Source organism: Leptidea sinapis, chromosome 24, assembly GCF_905404315.1.
Source record: "Leptidea sinapis chromosome 24, ilLepSina1.1, whole genome shotgun sequence".
Taxonomy (NCBI): domain Eukaryota; kingdom Metazoa; phylum Arthropoda; class Insecta; order Lepidoptera; family Pieridae; genus Leptidea; species Leptidea sinapis.
This window is the reverse complement of record NC_066288.1, coordinates 8,393,981-8,421,452: the sequence shown is the minus strand read 5'-3', so window position 1 is coordinate 8,421,452 and position 27,472 is coordinate 8,393,981. Positions and strand designations below refer to the sequence as shown.

At 35.4% G+C, this 27,472-nt stretch overlaps 1 protein-coding gene and 1 pseudogene across 1 annotated transcript in view; both read left to right on the top strand.

The window, feature by feature from the left end:
• The window catches only part of LOC126971792 (facilitated trehalose transporter Tret1-like), a 56,274-nt gene that overhangs the window by 17,072 nt on the left and 11,730 nt on the right, over positions 1–27,472 (top strand). The window contains exons 2-5 of the mRNA XM_050818212.1: positions 19,467–19,681; positions 22,938–23,082; positions 24,446–24,584; positions 25,312–25,472. Of these exons, the coding sequence (XP_050674169.1) occupies positions 19,520–19,681; positions 22,938–23,082; positions 24,446–24,584; positions 25,312–25,472 (607 nt within the window). The 5' untranslated portion in view covers positions 19,467–19,519. The remainder of the gene's footprint in view (positions 1–19,466; positions 19,682–22,937; positions 23,083–24,445; positions 24,585–25,311; positions 25,473–27,472) is intronic.
• On the top strand, positions 10,750–11,312 carry LOC126971894 (uncharacterized; annotated as a pseudogene).

Below are 27,472 nucleotides of genomic sequence, written 5' to 3'. Positions count from 1 at the left end.
ACAGAATAGAGAGTGCATCGGATGGCATTTTTCATATCGTGCTCAGAACGTATGCTTCTAATTTATCTCCGATGCTAATGCATTCATTCCAGCACAAGATCAGCCAAATTGTCAAAAATCGACAACCTGCTCTCAAAAACCGTAGAGAACATATGAACTGCCAGCCTTTCAGTGGTTGTGGGCACATGGGCTCAAAATTATTATTGTGACATCTCACAATAGGACTAAAGCTTGTGTTACATAATTAAATGTTAAGCAATTATTAATAAATATATAATAGAAATAGTAAAAAAAAACTAAAAAACACGCTTTGGTTGAACAGATAATGGTTGAAATTTAAAATGAACATCAATTCCTTCCTTATCGACGATAGATGAAAAAATTATATAAATTAATAAAAATCTTATATTGCAAATTGAAAAATGGATAATTTTTATCAATTTAATGTATTGTCCTCGGTCCTCGATAAATCTACGAAGTTTGAACGAAATATGGTCGTTTAAAGTGGGTCAAAATCGCGCCCAAATGGTTCGGTTACAAACAAACATACAGGTTACATACAAAATGAACAAATTTACCAAAAATGTTCCAAATATCACACCAAACATACCAAATATCTATAAATCACAGTGTTACCCTATTGAAATGAGACAAAAGATACAATGTATTGAAAAGAGCCAATGACAAAGCAATGCATAACACATGTTACCTAAATATTATATGTTACACAATGCAATATTATGCACTAGCGGCCCGCTCTGGCTTCGCACTGGTATAAAATATATAGTCTCTCTCATTCACTGAAAAAATTATTAACATCGATCTAGTAGTTTTGATTTATTCATTACTGCCCGTGGTCCACCTAAAGTATTTAATTAGATAAGGATTAATGCTTTATTGGCTAAAATCACTTCGAAAATTAGCCATTATTTGTCGTAAAAAGTAAATATTATTGTGGGATATCCATAAGAGATAGACATATACCATAGCGGAGTTTTCTGTAGACCTTTTCAATGTGTACAATACTTAGTACATTATTTTGATAAATCTCGTAGGGTTCAGACTGCGTTTGCAATGTAAGCGGAAATAATGTTATTATTTACGACATCACATTAGAAACCTCAAAAATAACAGTATTTCTCAACTATTTAATGAATGTTATTATACATATAAACCTTCCTCTTCAATCGCTCTATCTATTAAAAAAATACCGCATCAAAATCCGTTGCGTAGTTTTAAAGATTTATGCATACATAGGGATATAGGGACAGCGACTTTGTTTTTTACTATGTAGTGATACTCCACAGATCAGTTCTAAATTCAAGAATACACCATTTAATGTTGTAATGAAAATATGAAAATTTAATATACGTTCACCAAAATCGTCATCTTTTTGGTCTTAATAGTGATTTTCATTATTATAACACTAGAAATGCGAGACCGAGTCGTAGATGGAGCGACAATTTAAAAGATGCCGCTGGTGTGACGTGGAGCAGATCATGTCGTGACCGAGAACACTGGAAGAACCTGGGGGAGGGAGAGTTTCTTGTGCCGCTTCTTCTCTCTCAGAGCGCCATTTGTTTCCGAAGCGATAGTAGTATCAAGTATATTAGAAATGACATCAAAAAGAATTCTAAAGGAATCAATTTTGAAATAATAAATGCCTTTTTTCTTTAAAAGGCATAAGCCTTTTAATGAAATAAAAAAGAAATGATAATTATAAAGTAAATTTTATGTATTGATCAAGTTTATAGTCTACATTTATGAAAATAAGGGACGAGACGAGCAGCACGTTCAGTTGATGGTAATTGATACGCGCTACCCATTACAATGCAATGCCGCTCAGGATTCTTGAAAAACCCAAAAATTCTGAGCGGCACTACAATTACGCTCGTCACCTTGACACATCAGATGTTAAGTCTCATTTGCCCAGTAATTTCATTAGCTACGGCGCCGTTCAGACCGGAACACCATATTTTATTTATTTATTTTCATCTAATTTACAGCTTCACAATTTATATACAATACTAGCTGACCCAGCAAACGTTGTATTGCCGATATTAAAATCACGATACAAAAATAACTGTGGATTGTACATGGGTGAAAGTTTGAAGTTGTATGTATTTTTTAATGCTGACTCATAATCAAACAAATTTAAAAAAAAATGTCAAAAAAATTAAAATCTAAAATTTCGTGTGGACTACCCTTAACATTTAGGTGGATGGAAAAAAAATGTTGTCCTATTGTCAGACCTACCCAATATGCACTCAAAATTTCATGAGAATCGGTCAAGCCGTTTCGGAGGAGTTCAATGTTTAACACCATGACACGAGAATTTTATATATTAGATTATTACATTATAAAGTAGAAAAATAAGACCAAAACTGATTACAGTATATAGGTATTAAACAAAAGAAGTAACATTTTATGATTTAAACAAGCCAGAATAAGATAACAAAATATTTACAATAATTACTTTAATAAGCTACTTAGAAAATAAACTTTAGAAAATAAGGTTACAGGAGTGTGTGTGCGTGTATGTAAGGTTGTGTGTAGTGTATGTAATGTGTGTGTGTGTGTTTGGATAATCATTGCAGTCGAGGTATATTTCTTTTTTTGGCTGTACTTTGGACAAGCAAAACATATCTAAATTAAAATAAACTTTATTGTAGTTGAGAGCCAGACGTTGCACAACAGAGTTTTGTGTGTAATTTGTGTTAGCTTTTGGTACAGTCAGAAGGTGCGTGTGACGAGTTCTAAATGATGGGACGTTCAATGAAAAACTCGCTAATAAGAAATGCTTACACATTACTGCTTCACGGCAGAAATAGGAGCCTAAAATCCGCCGGCATCCTGTGCAAAGAGCCTCCGACTGGTTAAAAAAAAACGAGTACTATATGTAATAAGTGAAAATAAAGCAAATTTCGTAAAAATTTAATAGTTTTGTTTAACTTATATGTCAAGTAATGAGATGAAGGTCTTATAATATATGGATCAAGGCCAGGGTCACACATACCGGTTTATGAACACAGATGTGTCGCGTTATATCGTCTTTAGAACTAGTTGTATGTATGCATTTTTTGTTGTTATTGAATAAGCAGTAAAACTTTTTATTGAATTAGGCGTTACTTTGCGGAAATACATAATTATACAAATGATTTAAGTTTTCTTTAGTGTTAGTTCCGCCAATATTTGTTTTTAAAAAATAAACGCGAGTGTAAGACGTAGCTTGTTACGCACACTAAAGTAATAACCCTGGCTTGAGCAAGAGGCTCTGTCTAGACGTATAAATTAACTAAGCTTTAAGGTGTTAAGTATTTTTAGCTCAGTAATTTCACAAGCTATTAATGTACTATTTACACAAATTTCATTTGAAAATAAAATGTATGAACGATGCTGGACTCTTTCGGAAGTGTGAGGGCTCTTCGAACCGTTCGAGAGACATATCGTTGATAAATCTTGTATGTCTTGTTCATAAATTTTATTTTCAAATTTAATTTGTGTAATTAATCACAGAAGTGAGGGTTATCATTTAAAAAAAAAATGTGGGAGTCTCCTTTGCACAGGATGCCGGCTAGATTATGGGTAACACGAAGGCGCCTTATTCTGCCGTAAAGCAGCAATCTGTAAACATTACCGTGTTTCGGTCTGAAGGGCGCCGTAGCTAGTGAAATTACTGGGCAAATGAGATTTAATATCTTACGTCTCACGGTGACGAACGCAATAATTGTAGTGCCGCTCAGAATTTTTGGGTTTTTCAAGATTCCTGAGCGGCACTCCATTGTAATGGGCAGGGCGTATCAAATACCATCAGCTGAACGTCCTGCTCGTCACGTCCCTTATTTTCATTTAAAAAATAACAAATTGTTTAGATAATACTAATAAAATTGACAGTAGAAAAGGCGCCGATCTGGTATAAAACCCTCCCTAACTCTATTATCATATTGTCTCTGTCACTCAACCATGCAAACAATAGAACAATATAATTCGACATGCCTGTTGTTTCATTCTTTGTAACTCACTTGTTTAAAACATATTTCTCTTATTTGCTTATGAAATAGTTAACGACAAACTTATGAATAAACAGATTGTTATGTTTAATTGATATCCCCTATTTCCGGTACTAAAAATATAAATTTATTTAGATAAAGAATTGATCTCAACTACTAGATACTGCACTACCTAAGGATAATAGATTCTTTATAGCGGCAGCAATTAGATGCTGTGTGCGTGGAATCTTGACACTCAATGGCATCTTTAAAATTTTGTAACATACGCTTCGTGTTAATTTATATTGAAATTATATTTAAACTTAGTCTTAGACCATTCAATGGGATTTATATTTTCAATTCAAATCTCTTAAATAAAATAGTCTCACGTCACTCCTTATAACATTAGATCTTTTTAAAACTCAAAGTGGTTTCAACTGTTTCTGAAATTTGCAAGAACATTCGAAAAAGCATACAAGCTTTGATTTATATTTGTTAAACAGGTTTTATTTTATGTGATTGACAGAAACTTTTTATAAGCAGAGATTTTATTCGGATAAAATATTTTTCTATAAATGTATGTAATGTCAGAAACTAAGCTAAACATGTGATTTAAATGCTTGATAAGTGCTTACATAGATGTCAAGTTAAGTAGGTCAAATCCAACAAGTTTCCTACTCGTTCGATCTCTACGAATTTTGGAGACGTAATTTTGGATAACTTGAACGCCTTCCCTTTATGAGAGGTTAGCGTTTACAAACATTTGTCCATAGCCATCGATAGGCAGTTTTTCTCGACATGAACATCACGTCATCATACAACGGCTTCATACGATATCAGCTTAGAGAAAAAAAGAATTTCCAATGATTATATTATGATCTTCAAAGGTACACTCTCTTCTGATTAGGTATCCTTAACAAACAAAAACTTGACTGATTCATATTTAGGTTGCTTGTAGCTCCAGTATCTTTTGAACGGCTCCATCGGTTAGCGATGCGTAGAAACATAGCTTCATTTTTTTTATCAAAATAAGGGTAGCGACGAGAAGGACGTTCAGCTGATGGTAATTGATAAGTCCTACCCATTAAAATACAGTGCGACCCGAGATTCTTGAAAAATCCAAAAACTCTGAGCGGCACGGCACTACAATTGCGCTTGTCACCTTGAGATGTTAGGTCTAATTTGCCGAGTATTTTCACTAGCTACAACGCTATGAAACACAATAATGTTACACGGCAGAAATAGGCGCCGTCGTGGTACCCATAATCTAGGTGGCATCCTGTGCAAAGGAGCCTCTCACTGGTAAACAACACTCGTTGTGTATCTTCTTCCACATTTATCACACGAAGTGTTGTGAAGAGCAGTTTGACCTGACTACTATTGCCTGAATCTCTACCACAAACTTTAATAATATCATCTCCACCATTTAGATGTAAGGTCTTGTACAGTGCAGTTTTCAAGGCCCTTGCTTCCACGTACAACCAAACTATGGAATAAGCTTATTGTACGTTGTTTTCGGTACGATATTTTTATGGCAACACTCATGGATCAAGGGACACAGTGGTTCGTTCGGGAACGATGCAGCGGATGAACTTGCAAGGCAAAGATCAGAGACCTAAGTGGCTGGCCCAGGGCCACTCCTGCCGCTATGCTTCAGCCAAATGCTGTCATGGATACGCTCTCTCACCAACAACCTCTACAACACCCGATGGATAAATGTCTCTATATATAGGTATAGTCGAAAGAAGCGATTCCGGCACTATCGCCCAAACTGACACGTCGACTTATTAGCCTAAATAGACATGACATCCAAATCATCGTCGGCACCCTAACGAGTCACACATCACTGAACAAACACCTATTTACAATCGGCGTAACGAACAGTCCTAGGCGCAGGGGCTGTCTAGCCGAGGATGAAACGGTCACTAATGTAATCCTGGAATGTGCTGGTGTGGCCAACCCACGGGCAAAAACCTAAGTTAAACAAGGTCGCTCCAGGAAGTCTGCGAACACCCCAGGAGTGTTCCCGCTTCTAGAAGAAGCAGGGCTGGATGGAATGACTAGACAACTCTGCACGCAAAATGGACCCAACTGAGCCGTCTCTATTGCGGTAACAGGAGCTCCTTACCAATACCAATAAGTGGCATCACTCCTCTGATCCTTTGGTATTGCAAGAGGGTTCTATAGCATTTAAATGCCCCTGAAGGCACACTAAAATTTAACAATGACTAGTAGGTATAACATAAAATCTTAGCGATAAATGCATGAGATAATAATCTAAGCGTTTGTCACGTTAAGAGATAAGTTTACTTACAATGTAACTTATTGATGTGAAACTACAGACCGCAATACCTAAGTGGAAATGAAATTATATTATAAGGTTTTGAGACATTTCTTAATTAAATTATGAAAAAAGTACATAAATTATGTAAATTAAATTTTTTTTCTTAAATTTTTTTTTAGACAATTAGGGACGAGACGAACAGGATGAACAGTTGATGGCATTGGTAACTGATACGCCTTGCCCATTACAATGCAGTGCCACTCAGGATTCTTATTTTATTATTATTATTATGCAATGCATATAGAGATTTAAAAGAATTTAGAAAATTCTTTGAAATACTTTTTTTAACTGTGTCTATAGCAAGAAATATACTGATTAAATTATAAAATATTTCTTACTTGACTTACATTTTCCACATTCTTGTGAAAAGACAAATAAAACATTATTTTCGTAAATAATACTACTAGTAAACACCAACTATTTAGAAGAATTTGATTTTCGTAATAATAATTAATCAAAGTTAAAGTCTGATATGTCAAGTTGATTGATATAGTCAAAAGCAATAATTATAATTAATACGGTACCTACTTTTGTCACTCACTGAAACTCATGTTTTAACTCATAGCATTCTATCTCTCTAATTTTGTGGCTGTAGCTTAACAAATGAGTTGATGAGAGTTTTTTGAAGTTATTCTTCTTTAGGCGCGTTATGAAAAAATGATGAGAGTGAAAATTTAAGATGCGCGCGCATCACTGTAACACATAAGTAACAGGTTGAAGTCGGTTTCTAAAATTTTCTGACGTTTGCGTCATTCGATATTTTTTTTGGTTTCTTCGTCCTTTATTAGGACAGGCAAAGGGTTCAAGCACATACAGCCGTATTCATTATTTAATAATTGATTGTCAAAGCCATCTTTGCAAGATTTTTACAAAATTGTTCTATCTAAAAACATAGAATAGCACAAAGATTTATTCATCTTATCACTTCTTGCGTGCATACATAAGTACACACACACTTTTTTTAAAGACCACTCATTCAAAATGGGAGCCTCAGTAGACTGTAGAAAGTAGCTGTATCTGCAGTGTCCGGGGCAGAAATAAATAAACTTTTAAAAGTGAATCCTTGATAGTGTAATGTTTGTACATATATGGCTTATTAGTTAATTATATTGAAACTGTGATAATCATAATGTTAAGTTAACCAGCAACAAACATAAAATTGTTGTACTTATTACTACGTTAGTAAATCTATTCCATGGGCGATGTAATAATAAAATGCGTTTACATCAGGATCCAAAAAATGTATAAATACATGATTTGTGAAATTAATAAAAATACCTTAATTTGGAACAGATTTATTTAGCATCTTGTATTGACTTTCTAAGTAAAACTACGCTTTGTGCAATAGAGTGATCGCACCGAAGCCAATTAATAAGAATTATTATGATGCAATTTTACTATTAAAAGGGCTCCGTTGAGTTTGAGAGAGACCTGAGAAGAACGGGCAAAAAAAGAAAGAAAGAAACAAGAAACTCACTATTGATTCTCCCCGTTAAAAAAGTGGTTGTGAAATCCTACTTCGGATCAAAGTATTTAAGTTTAAGTTATTCCACCTATTTCCTTTCGTTTCAGTTTGATATTACCTGGGTACCATCCTGAGCATATCAGATCAACTATGCCTGGTCAGGTCGAAGTCAGGGGAAACCCTGATGAAGGACCTTAGCGATTCTGACGTGCAAATCGATCGTCGGAACTGGATATAGGGGCGAAAGACTAATCGAACCATCTAGTAGCTGGTTCCGTCCGAAGTTTCCCTCAGGATAGCTGGCCTCGACTCGTAACATTCTCATCCGGTATAGCCAATGATTAGAGGCATTGGGGCCGAAACGACCTCAACCTATTCTCAAACTTTGAATGGGTGAGAACTCCTGCTTACTCGAACGATGAAGCCGGAGATCTGATGACGGTGCCAAGTGGGCCAATTTTGGTAAGCAGAACTGGCGCTGTGGGATTTTTTTTTTTTATATGAGAGGGGGCAAACGGGCAAGAGGCTCACGGGATGAGGAGAGGTGAGGCAACCGCCCATGGACATCCGCAACAACAGGTGTGTCAAGAAATGCGTTGCCGGCCTTTAAGGTGTGAGTATGCTTTTTTCTTGAAGGTCCCTAAGTCGTATCTGTTCGGGAAGACCGCTGCCGGTAGTTGATTCCACAAAGTGGCTGTGCGAGGCAAGAAATTTCGAAGAAAACGCGCGGTTGTGGAATGCCAGACGTGGATGAACCCAACGTAGTGTTAAGGCGCCTAAAGAACGCTCATTGGACACCATGAAAGGCGTTGGTTGCTCATGACAGCAGGACGGCCATGGAAGTCGGAATCCGCTGAGGACTGTATAATAAATGAGTCTATGATCGAACGATCATAGACTCATTTATCCTCATATTCTAAAAAAACTAAAAATGAAAATAGTTAACAGGTATGGAGATGTTAACATGATAGGCAGCTTAGCTTTATAGTATTTTCGGTACTAACTAAAATCATTCTAAGATTTTTAGCTTGAATAAAATTTATCTACGTAACGGAATTTTCCAATGTAATTTTCACCACCATCAAGAGGTCCGATAACAATACCATATTTTAATATATGAAGAAATAGAGCGTTTAAATCATAATTACTTTTAATGCAGCAGACATTAAAAAGAAGAAATTTAATTATTAAAAACCAAGAATCTAAAAGAACTCGCTTTTACAGCACGCTGAACAGAAAAGCAGCACAGAATATTTTATATAATACAAATACCCTTATGTTTTATAGTAGTTGCTATAATAAACATTTCTTACCAACAGATATACTTGTCCATACTAAAAACTCTTTCAAAAAGGTGATCATTTTAAGTATACTGTAAGCGAGGAGTTGATAATGACTTAAGACATAGGCACATACTTACACATACATACACACATACGTATACACTCATACACACAAAATCTTTATCTTTATAACTTAAATTTTTTATTTTGTTTCATCATAGTGTAATTAGAGCATTAAATGTTGTACCATAAATAGTGTGAACCTGTAATTGGCAGTCCGCCATCGCAAAATATTTTTTAATTAGTTTAATTTTTGTGTGCTGTTGGTTCAATAGAGTGCGTTTCATCAAATAGTTCCTATGCCGTCATGTTGGTAGCACTGGTTGTCAAAAATGTCAACACGGTGTGGAGCAGCGGTCCAGATTTTCACAAGTGAAATTGAGATTCAGTCATAAATCATGCCGAAAACATTAAAAAGTGGTGAAAGAATGATGGTGTTGAAAGTGAAAGACTTTTGTGAGCGTGAAAAACGTAACGAGGCCCCACTTATTCCATTAAGATGTGTACAAGCTCGGGTCGCCGCCATTACAGGTAAGTCAAATAGGGTTGCCAGTGTCAGGGCCCCAATTCTCGCGCCACCCGATATAAATATCGTGTGTGATATGACGTCCTGTCACTATCGCGTGTGCAGGTTTCTCCGTGCGCGCAAACGAGACAGGACATTATATCGTATGTGATATGCTTATCGGGTAATTCGAGAATTGGGGTCCTGATTACCAGGTCCACGACTAAACTCAAATTATTGTGTCTTAACATTCTAATATTCCTATTGTATTTTATTCTAATTACCTATAGTATTTTTAGTGTTAATTCACTTGACCTTTTTAATAAAGTACCTAGGTACAAAAATCTGACAATAGTCAGGGTCTGAAATATTTGTCATTTGTTAATAACTAAATAATAATTGTTGCACTACAAAAGTAGAACTAGCTATCTTCTACCTATTGAAAGCAATAATATAGGAGTAATGTGCTCTTGTTATAATTTATAAAATTGAATTTTCTTTTAGGAATATCTGAAAAGACCGTGACGAAAATTACTAAAGAAGGTAAAGTGGCAGCTTCAACGTCGACTAAAGTGACTACTCCTCGCAAAAGTGACCCACGACGAAAAACCCACGAACTGGATGATTTTGAACTGTACGCTATAAGGCATAAAATACATGAATTTTATTCTGTAAGAAAGGAATTGCCTACATTAACAAAACTATTGCATGAATTGCGAAACGAGATAGATTATAAAGGGAGCCGCACCACTTTGTGGAGAATTATAAAAAGTATGGGATTTTATTTCAAAAAATGCAAATCCAAGAGAAAGTTTTTGATGGAACAATACGACATTGTTGCCTGGCGTCATCGCTACCTGGAAGAATTAAGAAAAAATCGTCTTGAAACCCAGCGGCCAGTTGTATATCTAGACGAGACATACATGCACGCCACATATTGCGCTGGAAAATGTTGGCAAAGCGAAACTGAAGAAGGTGTTTTATCTTCTGATTCTAAAGGCCCACGTTGGATTATCATTCATGCAGGTGGCGCCATGGGATTTGTACCCAATGCTCAGCTAATTTTTAGATCTCAATCAAAATCAGCTGATTATCATGATGAAATGAATAAAGTTAACTTTAATAAATGGCTTAGGGAAAAATTGATACCAAATCTACCTCCGCAATCAATTCTTGTCATGGATAATGCCTCCTATCATACTGTTCAAGTTGATAAGGCACCAACAATGTCAAGCACTAAGTCCGAAATGCAGTCCTGGATCACAAGTAAAGGACTTTCGATGATGACGATGTTGAAAGCGCAGCTGTATGAAATAATTAAAGAACATAAACAACTACCTGTATATGAAGCAGATGTAATGTTAGAAGAGAATGGCCATAAAGTATTAAGACTTCCGCCTTATCATTGTGATTTAAATCCAATTGAGCTTATATGGAGTGTGTTAAAAAGACGAGTTACTGAAAAAAACGTGGCCAAGAAGCTAATAAAATAGTGCAAATTACTGAGGAAGCATTTGCAACTATTACTGCAGAGGAATGGAACAAAGAATGCGAGCACGTCATAAAAATAGAAGACCAATACTACGGCGACGGCCCAGTAATAGATAGTGAAACGGAAAGATTCATGATGACAGCGATGCTGAGGATAATAATATGTCAGTTGTAGATGAACATAATTATTGTAAAAAATTATGAAAATAAACATTTTTAGATTAAAATCGTGTTTTGTTCTCATTGAACCTGTAACATTTTTATTTTTATTCTAAACATAATTTTTTTATTAAATGAAAGATAATATTAATGATATTAAAAGTTATTCCCACGCCTTTAACAATAAAGAGGACTGAAATATTGACTGCTAGCAGTTAATAGGGACGACTCATCATATTAATTTTTTAATCTCCCTGAATTTGGGGAAATCGCAAAAAAGGTAAAGTGACATCACTTATTTCCATTGCTGCCAACATGACGGCATAGGAACTATTTGATGAAACGCACTATAATAAACAAAAAAAAACAGATTTAGACCGACAGCCAAAGTTCAGAAATATAGTAGGTACACATATTATATCGCTATCGCATTATGTCTCTAGGTAGTAGTTTCTCAATTGCCAACATATTCATTTTTTTTAAATAATAATTATGTTTATTTCCCAAATATTACAATAAATCTTAGATAAATTATAGAGCCTCTTTCTGTCTCAGTTGTGTAACTGATGAAAATAGGTTTATTTAGTTTGCGTGACAAGCAACGTCTTACACTCGCGATTTGTATGTCACTTTGTTTTTGTGTGCGTGCATTCAGCATTGTTCAAAATAGTGGTAACTGTCAACAATCAAGCAATAATATATTACGCACCTCGGGAGAAAAGTAGGTCATTCTCACCCGCGGATTATTGGGTGGCAAAGTCCTACTTATCTCACGTGGTGCGTATACATTTTTTTCCCACCTGGATGAAAAGCTCGGTTTTAGTCCTTGGCACGAGGGACAAAAGTCGTCTTGCCGGGAGAGATTCGGCCACTTTTCTCTCTCGTACCAGGGACTAAAAGACAGCTTTTCATCGGAGTGGAAAAAAATATGATTCAAAATGTTATTATTTACACACAGGTAGCAAAGACAGCTAAATAAACTAGTATGAACTGTTGACTTAACTTGGATATCACGATATGTTACATTTATATATCGTTGTAGATTAGCTAAAATTTACAGAATAGCGAATCATGATTTGGTTCCCGTCTCCGTATTGTTAGAATACCAATCTTTCAATCAGCTCAGACTCAGATTTAGGTTGAAGTGTTCACTGTGAATTTTTACTAAATCATGTGACACAATTCTCTAGCCTGTTGGAATTATATGAATCTCTACTTCCAATATTTAATAATATTATCATTAAATTTTATTTTCTAGATTTCTTGCTTTTTTACTATTATTCTTTCACTCGTGAGTACTTACTTGTATTATACAAAATATTGTAAATTAAAATTAAAATAAAATGTAAAATTGACACACTTTTACACAAATTATCTTGCCCCAAACTAAGTGTAACATGACAACAATATAATATTTAATACTTTAAACTTACCTTCACACACATAAATACATATAAATGGATGTTTAGAATGAAACATCCATATTCATCATATAATTATTTGCACCTACCGGGATTCGAACCCGGGACTTCTAGCTCAGTAGGTAAGGTCACTAACCACTAGGCTATATGTGTCGTCAAAATACTCAGAAGACTTAGAAGTTTGCGTTTACCACTAAAAAAACCGCATTTGTCGTATCAACGGTCTTCGACAACACCTCCCTTAAGGCCTCGCCTAGTATCGGAATACTGGGTCTCGAAATCTCGAGTGATTGCCAATTCCGTGGCCATCTGGAGGGCAAAGCTAAATTCGCTTCGAAGAATGTGGGCGTCATCAATAGAGCACGGCAATACTTCAAGCTCACATTCTAGCACTCTACAAAGCGCAGGTCCAGCCTCATATGTAGTATTGCTGTCATCTCTGGTCCGGCGCACCCCAGTATCAGCTCGATCCATTTGACCGCGTGCAATGCAGAGCAACTCGAATTGTTGGAGACCCAGGAGACGTCGCTTTATTGTGCGTCTTCGACCGCATTTATCCCGGGGAGTGTTCAAAAAGAGCTGTTTTGCCTGATTCCTGCCTCCGAATTTCACCTTCACACGACACGCCACAAGTTAGGATTTAATTCCCACGTTCTAGTTTACAAGGAACTTTCTTTTAAGTACTACAAAGCTATGGAATGCGTTTCCTTATGCGGTATTTCCGGGACGATACGACATGGGTACCTTCAAAAAAAGCGTGTAACTAAACCTTCCTTAAAGGCCGGCAACACTTCTGTGTTAATTCCTCTTGTGTTGCAAGAGAATGTGGGCGGCGGTGATCACTTAACACCAGGTGACCCGTACGCTCGTTTGTCCTCTCTTTCCATAAAAAATGAGGCAAGTTATAATTGTATATTCATTTTAGCATGCATTTAAAGCATTTACTTATAGTTAAAAAAAAGTAATTTCGATTGGAGGGGTCCTTTAAATTAAATTAACTAAAATTAAAAACATCAGGCATCCTTTTTAAATGGTGATTTGTCAGATAGCAATCACCATATTTACTTTTTCTTTTGTAATTTTATTTTATTTGATATAAACATTTTTAATTGAATGATATATTTAACACTGCCTTTAATTACCTGAAAGGAAGTTATTTAAATGGGTTTTCCTTACCGGGTTAAACCAATGACGATAATTGTTGATTTTATCTATACATTAGTCATCATGTTATTTAATTTTGGAATAATATTTAAAATAGGGGAGGTAAAAATGAGTTCGTTTTATTTTACATTTGTTCCTTACCGATTAATCAGATTGATAGAATGTATGAGAAGTTGACGAAGTCTTTTAAATTTATATAAAACCTCGCAGCTCGTTGCAAAATATGGAAAAATAATAATAAAATACTAAAAAACTTGAAGACTTTTTTTAAACTTAAACATTTCTGTTACAAATGCATTTTATCGGTTAAAAGAAAATAGAGGAGCAACTCGATAAATCTTTTTGTCCTCAAACTGTCACAAGAAAGAGTTTTGAAGAGTGCATAATGTTTTAGTATTTTGGACTTATCGCAAGTCTCAGATTAATTTTTAAATCTAATAACCAGTTTTCCTGCTAAACTTATTAATTCAAAATATGTACTTAAATATTTATCGCCAAATATGTAGGTAAATCTCCAGTAGCCCGGAGTACAAAATACCATCTACTCGTCTAGTCGGGTTACTTTAAACTCAATCGCTGGTAGCTATTTCTATCAACGGATCAGTCTAGTTATCCAACGTGGAAATGCAGCCGGTATTCTTGATACACATCCCCTTTGTGATGGTTATTACGTATTTAATTGGCCAATAAAGTTTTCAATTAAATTAAAGCTCTACTCCACTCCTACATTAGATTTCTTTGAACGTTTTAATAATGAGACTAAAACTAAATAAAAATATTTTTTTCTAATAAACAAAAATTAAACAATAATTCTTAAATTTATTGTTGCAGCTATGGCTGACGATCGGTGCATCGCTGGCGTTCCTCATCATTGGTCTTGTACGGGGCTACTCAGCATCAGCCTTACCCTCAATAGCAGCCAACGATTCGAGTCTCATACAGAACAGTGAACAGAAATCATGGATAGGTAAGACATGTGAAGCGTTGTGTAGAGATGTCGGTTCTCCCTGATCTCTGCATCTTCTTATTCAATTTACCAGCGGGAGGCTTCCTTGCGTAGGATGCTGACTTAGTGGGTTCCACAACGTCGTCTTCATCTGCCTTGAAGCAGTAATGTTTGCACAGGCCACTAAGGGCTTTTTAGAAGTGGGAGAGTCAAGCTGCCATCTTATGATGTCAGCACAATCGGGCCAGACTTGTCCGGGTTAATTACCACCCTCGCACAGAATATCGGTGTGAAGTAGCGGCCTAGTGCCACTATATTTCGCTTAGGTTAGTATCGAGGAATGAAGCCCATCCCCCACCCCTCCGCCAGAATATGAAGAGATTTCACCCCAGGAGGGTACGGGCTCTTCCAGAGTCGGAGACCTGTCTACTCTCTGGCTCCGTGTAAATTTTGAGGACCGCGTCCGTATCTATGCGTGTGGCTACAGGTCCCATAGAAGTAACGCAGAAACGGATCATCTCATTTATTGGACTTTTTCTGAAATTTTTACTTTTAGCGAAACCAATTATATCACTTCAATACATGTCTAGCAGTGCTTAAATAACTGCTATTAAATTATTGTAATTTTCTCTTAAACTCTATTTGCTTTTCTACACAGTGTTGAACAGCCACATGAAATCCATACATTGACATAGCTTCTCTTTGCAAAGTATCATTTAATGGAGTAATAGTAAGGTCTCTGTATGCTTCGTAAACATCATACAAAATGTAATGTGAATAGTGTCTAATAATAAAGTTTGCAATATTTTATGGGTGGTTATTGCCAGCACGCTAAATATATTGAGTATTTCAACAAGAACTTTGTGCTACAAATTTGTACCAAAATTCATGGATGATGCGAGACTCGAACCTGCGCCTCACGGGCTATGTCCTAGCGCTCTTTTTTAACTAAGCCAACCTAAGTCCGCATGCCGCATGATCTGTAAATGTTGGTATGTTTGTTCAACTCTCGAGATATCGCTTAAAAAAAAACAAACTGTTAGGAACTTTGGTAATCAATATGTTCATATCGAAACCACCTTTAGTTTTGACATTCATTCGGAAATATCATTAAAATAATGAAAATGGTGTTTCTGTAAAAGTTACATTTCGTAAAATTCAGCATATTTTCGGTCAATTTAGTCGTCCTTCTGAGACCGCTAGTATTAATTTGGCGAATAAATTTGAGTGGACAGTTTCGGACCTTAACGTGGCAATACCATAACATGTTTAACCGGGTCGTTCAAGTGAAAATATCGCAGTAAGCCACAGTGTCGAAGAAGATTCGAATTTCAATGTCTCTTCTTCGACGTTCTCAATATTTGAGGTTATCCACAACAAGTACAAGGCGAATTCTGCGTAATAATTTGGCTTTCCATACAAAGTGTAACTAATGCAATTATTGAAGCTACCTGAGCATTCACATCGTCCTACATTCGCTCAATTCATTCAAGAACAAACCATTGGTTATTCTGAAACTATCTTTTTTCTGACGAAGCCCAATTCTTCAACAAGCAAAATTGCCGCATTTGGGCTTCTGACAATCCAAGAGCCATTGTTGAGAAACTATTACATGCTAAAGGTCTCACTGAATGGTGCGCTATTTGGTCTGGAATGGGTTAAGTTAATGGTTACGCTATCGAGAAATGTTAAAAACGCAACTTATTCCTGTATTCAATGTTATGAATATCAATAACATGTGATTTCAACAAGACGGTGCCACAAGTCACATACAGAAATAATGAATATCTATGTTGTAAACCAATTTTTTTTTCACGAAATTCAGCTGTAAAGTCCAACCCAATCATGTTAACAATTTGTTATGTTTTAAAAGTGATAACCCTCACTTCTAGGATTAATACTCGAACCCACGACCTCTCGCGCTCCGTGCGAGTGCTCTGCCAACTGAGCTAACCGTTCGAGTGAGGTATCGTCATAAAATCTTGTATCCTTTGTTCAACTCTTAGGTTGTGTAAGCGCTTTACAAGAGCGACATCTCAAGTCAATTTCCTAATAAGCAAATATTGGGGTTGAACAGGTTATCAACTGTAAAGTAGATCCTGTAGATGAAGCCATAACCTGAGAGTTGAACAAAGCATACCAGATTTTACGACGATACGTCACTCGAACGGTTAGATCAGTTGGCAGAGCACTCGTACGGAACGATAGAGGTCATGGGTTCGACTCCCGCATCGTTCATAAAATTTTGTTTTCTTTATTTGTATCATCATGTTAATTAACATTGCTTGATTACTTTTTGAGGGACTATGTTAAGCAAATATTCTATACGAAACCAATTGAATTGGTTGCAGCCTTAAAACTCAAAATTATTGACGTGACGTTTTAAATATTAATTACCTACTCTATGCATATTAAGCACCTCCATTATACAAAAAGATATTAGACAAAAAACTTAACACCCAATTATCGGAACGACAATTGTATTAGTGAATATTTTAATTAGTTAACGATATGACCAATGCTGTTAACAAAAAAAACACGAAACTACGAGTACAATTAAGTATATACGTTAAAAAAGTGAGTTATAGTATTTAATTATTTATTATAAACTTGAAGATAAATACTTGTAAAGAATTTCAATGGACTTTGTTTTTTTAATTAGTAAAACCTTTAAGTTATAAAAGTTTTGAATAAGGTTTATTTCTCCTTAATTTGTTGCTGATGTATGAGGAAAAAAGAATATTTAGGAATAAAGAGTTTGTTTATTTTTTATTTTTTTTTTATGAAAATAAAGGACGAAACGTGCAGGACGTTCAGCTGATAGTAATTGATACGCCCTACCTACGATGGAATGCCGCTCTGGATTCTTGAAAAACCCAAAAATTTTGAAAAAAAAAAAATTTTGGGCTCTGCAATTGCGCTCGTCACCTTGAGACATAAGATGCTAACTTAAGTCTTATTTGCCCAGTAATGTCGCCCTTCAGACCGAAATACAGTATGCTTACACATTACTGCTTCACGGCAGAAATAGGCGTCGTTGTGGTACCCATAATCTTGCCGGCTTGTGCAAAGGAGAATCCCACTGGACAAAAATTAGTTATTAATAATATCTGCTTTCAGTCCATTATGTATTCATATTTTCATTTTAATATTACGATGGAGCAATTATTAATTAATTTAGGGTATGTATAGAACGTCATTGATTTAGGTACTAAAATATAAACGTGTGTATTCTTAAACTTCAAATTAGGATGTAAATAACTTATTGGACGTTAAGAAACTGAAGCCTGAGGGCGGTCACACCATTCCTAATCTGTAGTATGAATATATATATGAATATAAGTAACATTTACCACTTAATAATGTCTTAATAATTATTCCTTTGAATTCCGTAACACCTTTATTTGCACGTGGGCGTGCATATCATATAGGCAATTAGGCAGTGCCTACCTTGTTATGAACCTAAATAAAAATAATCTTAATGGTAATTTAAATTAATTAGGTACCGTTATTTTATAACTATACTTCTATTGAACCCCCACTTATAAATTTCCTACATACCTACGGTAAGCAATCTCCAGGCTCAACTACGACTAGTTAGATCTAGAGTGCCTACCTTGATAGAAAACCAATGCATACCCCTGTTTATTTTATATATTTACTGTGATCATGTTGTTAAAGCAGATACAGCGTCCAACAAAGGACTTACCTACTCGACTTACTCTAGTTTTAGACATATTGGGGTCAACATATATTTAGCTATCTATGTTTGCCCAACCTTCTAAAGTCTAAACTTATGTGAAAGACGGATTAAATTTAAATAAAACAAAGTGCGTGTTCACTGATTTTTTTTATTCGTTTGAAAGGTCTATTGATGACATTATGTATGGAATGTAACATAATGTAAGTCAAACTCACAAGCAGATTTACCTATAAAACTAGTTATAGCTGAGTGATTTTATTCCAGCCGTGAAGATGGTTTTCAACTTTCTGGAAAATTGAATCCCGTTGTGAGATAGAACAGGAACTTGGTGTACTGTGTGTGATTGTACAGGATGCTTTGCTGCAGTAGTTCTTACTGCAGCAAAAAATCGTCCTTTTTGACTGTTGTCTTATGGGATGATAGTTTATTGATATATCTGCCATTAACTACCTCATGACATCAAACGCCTGGTTAAAACAATTTATACATATCAGTACATTTAAGAAATTGCGTGTTAATACGAATCACACACACACACTGATGCCTTTGGTGTAGGTAAAGAAAAAAAAACGCACCTCACGCGCTTCATTCATTACTATTTTCATATATGCTCGCCGATTCCGAGTGCTTCGAACTTTCCTTTTTTTCAAAATTACCAATTTGGTCGACAAATGTCCTAAGAGGTACCCGTGACCGACTTTATTGCGACACACTTGCCTTTATATATTTGATTCATCATTCTTTCTTCACCCATTTGCTCTAAGTAAAGAACCATTTAGCATTCCCTTCTCAATCCTTGTCACGACATCTTCTTTCAGACCAGAGCAATTTTTAATACGAATCCCGGAGATAAAATTAGTGGTAGTGATTGTACCCTGTCAGAAAGTAGATGTGATAGTATCTGGAATTATATTATATATATTTACATATTATTAGGTGCTATACCTCCGCTGGGGGCGTTCGTGGGCAGCCTCTGCTCTGGCCCCTTGATGCAGCGAGCTGGAAGGAAGCGCACATTGCAGCTGACAGCACCTCTCTGGACCGCTGGCTGGCTGGTTCTCGGGTTCGCACCCAACTTCCCCATAATCCTGTTAGGCAGGATTATCACTGGACTATGCGTTGGGTTTGTTCTGGCCCCAGCACAAGTTTACGTGAGTATAACTCCTAGATACTATACAAACTAATAGAAAAAAAACATGTGTACAATTCACACGTGGTGGAAGTAAAACCTTTAAAAATGATGAATAATTTTACTATAAAATGGAGAAATATCTCTGCAAATGGATAATAATTACAGTAAGTTGTACTATGCACGCGCGCACAAACACGTATTAATACATGTAAGACGCTGAGGCCCAAGCAAACTGTGGGAGTTTGCATTGGTAAACACGAGTGGAGGATGTACGAAGTAGAGCACAAAGAGAGCCACGAACAACAACCACAACGGGTCAGCATTTGTATATAATAATTTGTGCATGAACCTCTTAACTGCATATAAACTCTTGGTACATGTTGCTAGGATGACATTACTATCACCACTACCATATTTATGTTCTCGTGGCGTCGATGTAAGTAATACGTCGTGCGCATGACGTCAGAATATATTAAGGTATACTTGCGTCAATCATAAGACAATCTCTTCTTCAACTATGATCGCCTGGTACCAAAACACTGTGTAATGTTTCTTATCTCATTTTCTCCCACGTTAAATCTTATGAATTTATATGTATCTGTCTCATTCTCCGGCCGGCTGAATCATATACATTTACCTGTTTGTGTCTCTATCGTCTCGCTTTTTCGTTTCATCGATTTTCAAATCATAATGATTCTAAAGAGTTCACTTCAATAATATGATTTTTATGAATTATAATAAGTAAGATGGGTAATTATTTAATATCATAAAATAAATATAAAAAATTTACTAAAAATTACTGTTTTTCAGATTTGTTCTTCCTTAGATAAGAATTTAAAAAAAAATAAACTTATTTTGTTCAAACAAGAAACACCAGCAATGCAAAGGTGCATATTTGAAAAATAAATCATCAGAAACCCTTTATAAACGACATAATTTTAATATTTTGTCGTAATTAATGTTAATATTTTTAGAGCATGTTGCTTTAATTCTTTCTTATAATACCTGATAGTAGTATAATAATATTGATCCATGACATAACTAGTAATTATTAATTGAGGCTAATATTTTATTATATTGTTTACTTTATTTCACAGTTATATTCACGATAATAATACTAATCGACGCAATAATTGCTAAGGAAATGTCACGTATTGTTTAAAACTAGATAAGTGATTATGAAAGACTTATTGACAAATTATTGGTAATATTTGACATTTTACCCTAAATAGAAAAATTTCGTTAAGATATTTAGTACGGTTATTGGTTTTTTAATGAAGGCAACGATATAATATGACTAGTGACGACCCGCTCAAAACAATTTGTTCAAAATGGCAATTCTTGGCACGTTCTAGTTCAACCTCATTTTTAATGTAATTTAAATGTTTCCAACCATGGTATGGGATCTGTACCTATTGTTGGTGCTAAGAAATAAAATTTCCAACGCCGTTTTTGTGCTTAATATACTTATAGTTAGATTTAAAAAAAACGCGACAAAATATAACAACATTTCATACCATGTATTTACTAACTCATGTCTCTTGTTTGATGTTTATTATTACTATTTTGTGAATGGAAAATTTTAACTGAGATAATTTTTTTAAGGAAAGTAATAATAAGGAATATAATATATATAATAATATAGGCGATATCTATAGATATCATTTTTTAATATCTTGTTTCAAGGAGTATTCTTTTAAAATAATTCTCCCATTTGGGTGTGAAAAGGTAATAAGCACCGTAATAAATTTTAAGGCGAAAATAACCTGTAGTTTCCCTTGACGGTATGTATACCCGCCGCCATTTTGTTTTTTTTTAATGTTCGCACATGATATAAGTGGTAAATATTGGTACAAGAACTAGATAATAAAACAAACAATGAATGTCAAGTAATATCAACGTGAAGAATGCCATATGAGAACAATGAAAATCATTAAAAATGCAGTAATTACTTGTGTATACCCATTCCTATGTATTCAAATCATACTCCACATGTATACTTAACTATTCATTAGACAGCACAACCTAGTAGCCTGAAAAAGCCTTTAATTATTATTTAATTACTTGCTTACTAAATCGCATCTAATCTCAATGTATCTTATATTATCAAAGTAGGTAAGTAGAACCCCGATGGTTGGCTTATTTCTAGTGCGTCTCAATGTTTTCGTCACTCGCCAAATCTGACCAAGGAAATTCCTGCCAGCCTACCATGCCGCCACTGAGGCCACAGAGGGGGATGACTCGTTGGCCCATGACGCGAAAGAGAAAGCTGATCTCCTGGGCTCCCTTTTCGCGTCCAGCTCGACTCGAGAATGACCACTCATAGATGCCGGAGGTAAAATTTCGGCATCGCACCGTGCTTTAGGCGCTTTTCACCTTGCACATTCATAAATCGACGCTGGCATTCGACCGATAGTGCTACGGACATTTGCTTCGGAATTGGCGCCAATCCTTACCTGTCTTTTCGGGCTCTCCTACTCATCAGGCATAGTCTGAAAATTATATATAGCGGCTTTAGTGCACCCGAACCCTAAATAAGAAAGACGCTTGGATCCGTAAAACTACCGCCCCATTGCCATTACCTCAATTTTCTTTAAAGTTATGGAGTCGATTATTTTAGTTAAGTTTTCAAGTTGATTTCATTGTATAAATAATCTTGAATAAGATGATGGTAAGTTAATAAAATTGATATGTTTATTATTGTTTAATCATAAAGTCATAAGAATAAATGTCAGCTGTTTGATTTATCCTTGCACTGTGCTTTCCTGGGGCGTAAATGAAAGGACACATCCTAGGTCAATAGGTGTCGTAAAATGAGACTAAGAGCTTTTCGGTATGGGTGAGTCACGCTGCTTGGTTTGTGTCGAGAACCGGCCTATCCCTCCACGACAATTTGACAGCGGCCGTCAAAAAGTTTTTACCCCAGGAGAATACCAGCGCAGCCAGAGTCGGATAACCTCTCCCTGAGCATTCTCGTTCGGGCTGCTTCTTCTATTCTGGGGAGGGCATAGTTACTGTGCGCTACTGGACCGCTTATCGCCAAAGACAAATGAAGCAACAACACCTCGGCTTCCCGCTCCCCGCTGAACGTGGACTTTTTTTAACTGTAAAGGAATTCATCCCAACTTTAACGGACCACATACGATATTTAAGAAGATTGGCGAAAGAAAATGAAGAAAGAAAATGAAGATAGAAAAAAGACTTTAATTCTAGTAATATAGACAGTGTCCAATTTTATAACAACGTTAACAAATTTTATATAATTTTTATTTCAGGTGAGCGAATGCTGCGATCCTGAAATTCGCGGTCGACTAGGATCACTACCGACACTTTCAATGTCTTTTGGAATCCTTATCTCATATACGTCGGGAAGTTGGCTGTACTGGAGATACTTAGCGTTTTTTTCAGCTGTGTTTTGCGGTAAGATACATGACTCTTATTTAAAGGTCGTCAGTACTAAGCCTTATGGGCAAAATTAAGTAATAGCAACCTTTCTTGGCGTGGCGTAGAGACATTGTTTCATTAAGTGTTTGTTACCTGATGGTATGCCGACTGATGACCGCCGCCACTCATATTTTCTTGCAACGCCAGAGGAATCACAGGAGCGCTGCCGTCCTTTCAGAAAAGTGTACGCTTTTTTTAAAGTGCCCATGTCGTTTTGTCCTGAAAAACCGCATTAGTAAACTCATACCATAGTTTGAAGAAAGTTGCTTGAAACCCGCACTGTAGATGATTCCAGACATTCAGATGGTTGGGATGTAATAATATGTGGCGTGTCGTGCGAAGGTCAACCTGCAATTCAGCAGCAGGAGTCAGGTTAAGCAGCTCCTGGGAACTACATTCTTAATTATTAATAACGAGGGTAGTTTGAAGAACTGTTTGACTTGATAGCTGCCAAATTACGCCATCGCAAGATAAGCCACAAACCCATATAATCATCACTGTGTGGTGTTCCTCCACAGTACGGATTTCAACCAAAGTACAGCCAAACTGTGGAATGATACGTTATGGGTAACTTCAAAATAAGCAAGTACCTTAAATACTCATGTCATCGAGGTATGATCTTTTTTAGACTATGGTGAAATGATGACTTACAACCTGTTGACCCGTACCTGTGCCCGTACGCTCAAATGTCCTCCTAGGCAAGAAAACAAAATTAAAGTAATTTTTTAACTCAATCATTCGACATTTCCCTTCGACTGATTGTAGGTCTATTTGTAGCAATATCTTAATGGTTTTTTTTTTTATATTTATGTCAAGACCTCACCTTACAAAGATACATAATAGTGATAATAAATTTAGTTCTAGCCTTGAGAGCATTTTTAACTCAACAAGATACGCTATAATTGTTGGAACGAAAATAATCTCCACAATTGATTTCATTCTTTTCAAAACATAAATATCCGTTTACTCTTCCACAACATAATGAAATATGACAATTCAACGTACTATAATAACCATCACATCATCTTTTTGCAACTGAACTGTTGTTTGTTGTAAAAAAATAAATAGGGATTCTCTTTCACAATGAGAATTTTTATAGTATTATTATATGTGTATTCCTGTTATTTTATACTTCATTGCTGCACAAGTCTCACAATTACCGGAGCGTTGCATTGCATTGCGTACACCAGGCAGCAATGTATGCATTACATTAATAGTAGTCCCAGCAAGGCTTATTCCTTGCTTACTAATAATATTTCTAATACCTTTTTATTCAGATTTCTGTTTAGTTTATTTTTAATGGAATATAAATTTAAGTAATTCTTACTTTCCTTTCCAGTTGCCCTCTTTGTGATCCTGTTACCCTTACCAGAATCACCAGTATGGCTGGAAGCCCAGGGTTTGGACAGTAACGCAGCTGTCAAGTGGCTCCACTTATCCAAACACGCTATTGCTACGGTCAAAGATGATCCAGAAGAGTAAGTTTACTTTTGTTATTTTAAAACAGTAAAAATAAAATGCGTGCATACAAAGTACATATGTCAGAAGTGACACTTCTTTGGGAAACTAATTTCTAAATCTCTTTTTTATTATTTTACTAGCTGACCCAGCAAACGTTGTATTGCCATATAAAGTAATAAAAAAATCAATAATTAAAATTTTTAGGATATAAAAATAGATGACGACCAATTCTCAGACCTACCAAATATATCATACATAAAATTTATCGTACTACAATAATCATTATATTCGATTGCCATCTTGCAACTCTATTGCGTGTCTGTGGATGGATTAGAATAATATTAAAATCGCGATACAAAAGTAAGTGTTGATCGTAGATGGGTGAAAATTTGAAGTTGTATGTATTTTTTAATGCTGAATCATAATTATATAAAATAAAAAATAAATAAAAAAATTGGGGTGGACCACCCTTAACATTAACCCTAGCCGATATGCACGCTAAGATTCACGAAAATCCGTCGAGCCATTTCGGAGGAGTTCAATTACGTACACCGTGACACGAGAATTTTATATATTAGATTCTAATTCTAAATTAGTTTTAACTCACTGTTTAAACTTTCAAACTGCTTAAATTTAACAATGTTGTAACAAACCTATTACCATACCTCGTATTCAATGTTAATGAAATTTTTATTAATATAGTCAACGTAGGTACAGAACTAAATAACACTTTAAACGTTTCAGAAAAGTCGCAGGGGAACCGAAGAGTTTGTTCACTCGAGAAGTGTTCTTTTCTTCAGCGGTCATAAAGCCTTTCAAAGTCGGATTTGCTCTTCTAATCTTTCAACAGTTTAGTGGCATTGACGCTATTATATTCTTCACTGTGGAAATATTCCTATCTGCGGGTGAGTTTTACTAATTATTTTTTAAATTAAATCGATAGATAATTATCACTACCTTAAAAACAATAAGCCGTAAGGCTTATCTTTACTAATATAACAAAATGCGAAAATGAGTTTGTTTGCTGTAACGCTTACACCCCATAACTACCCAACTAATTTTGCCGACATGTCGTGAGAGGTACAGAAAAATAAACAAAATGTACCCTACATTTTATTATGAAAATTTTAAGACTTCCCCAGGGAGCCCGATTTAAATTTTAAGTAAATAATTAAATGTTAAACGGTAATCGTTAAATATGGACTTACCATATTTAACGATTACCGGCGAAAGAAAGCTAAGGTACGAAAGATACAGTCTTAAGGATCTTAGAATGGCGTATTAGATTAAATTAAATTGGATTAACCCCGCGTAAAATTATTATTATATGGATGTCGTTTCCTAAGTACCTACACAATTAGTTTTAACTCAGAAGAAATCAGTAAATATCTGTACAACATAAAATGAAAATGGCTTTTTTTGAAGTGCATCACACAAAAAATTACTAAACGTGTCGAAATGGAATTATGATCTTTCAATGGGCAATTTTTCGAAGTTATTAAATACCGTTTTTTTTTATCCTATTGAGCGTCTTCAATTTGTTTTTTTTTTATTACTTTTAATAATACATTTTTTTCTTAATCTATAAGATTGAGCGACAGCGAAGTGTCAGTCTGGATATAGATTTAAACTTAGATAATTTATACGTCTAGATAGAGCTAGACAACCGATGAAAACAGGCCAGGTTTTTTACTTTAGTGTGCGTGACAAACTACGTCTTACACTCGCGATCTGTATGTCACTTTGTGTTAGTGTGCGTGCATTTCTTAACATAGACGTTAACTGTTATCCTCATTTTTTTTCCTTTCTTCCTTTATTCGTTGTTTTCACTTCTTCTCTTAAAATAGTCTCTTTCAAATAATAGAGCTAGTTTTTGGGAGATTTCTATTAAATTTACTTTGTAATTCGACGTAGCACCCTTTAACCCAACTATAATTAATCTGCCTCGCTCTTGGCGATTAGTTCACAGTTGATGTAAACACGCTGTCATTTCATTTGAGTTGAATAAATAAATTTAACAAATGTAAAATCCGATTTCAGAGTATTGTTTCGTAATCGTAAATCTTATTGTATATTTTATCGTAGGCGTGATCGATTCATACGATTGAGGTTGCTTTTGGTATTATTTTAACTAAAGCCCCGGTTAAGCTGATATTTCTGTCGAATATATTACTCCGAGATCTTTTTCGAGAATTTATTTACACACATCTCTATATATATAATTTTTTCTCAAAGGAGTTTTTTGTCGAAACGCCTTACTTATATAATTAATAATATCCGGACGAACGAGCCTTGCTCGAATTTTTAAGAATGTACAAAACTTAAACAAAAAAAAACTAATAGGACATCTGGATTCGAACCGGGATCTTCTGATTACCGGATCACCCAATGTCCCACCTGAGCTTTTATAGTCTTGCATATACTGGCGATATTTACCTTTGTATTCTAATGTTATTGTAGCTGTTTCTCATTAAAACACGGATAAAACTAGATTCTTTTAAATTGAAAGCTAGATCGATTTATCGCCCCCGAAATCTCCTGTATACTAAATTTTATGAAAATCGTTGGAGCCGTTTCAGAGATACAGATTATATATATACAGGGGGGTGCATTGGTTTTCCAGCAAGGTAGGCACTGTAGATCTAAATAGTCGTAGTTGCGTGACATAAGTTGTATGAAACGCTGCTTGCTTCGTATATGCAGTCTGTAGACTGCCTACCGTAGGTAGTAAATTAACTTTAACACTAGTGCCATATTTATTTAGGATTATAACGAGGTAGACACTGCCTAATTGCCTATATGATATGCACGCCGCTGTATATATATAAACATCCATGACTCTTAAACAAATATTCATATTCATCATATAAATGTTTGCACTTACCGGGATTCGAAACCGGGACCT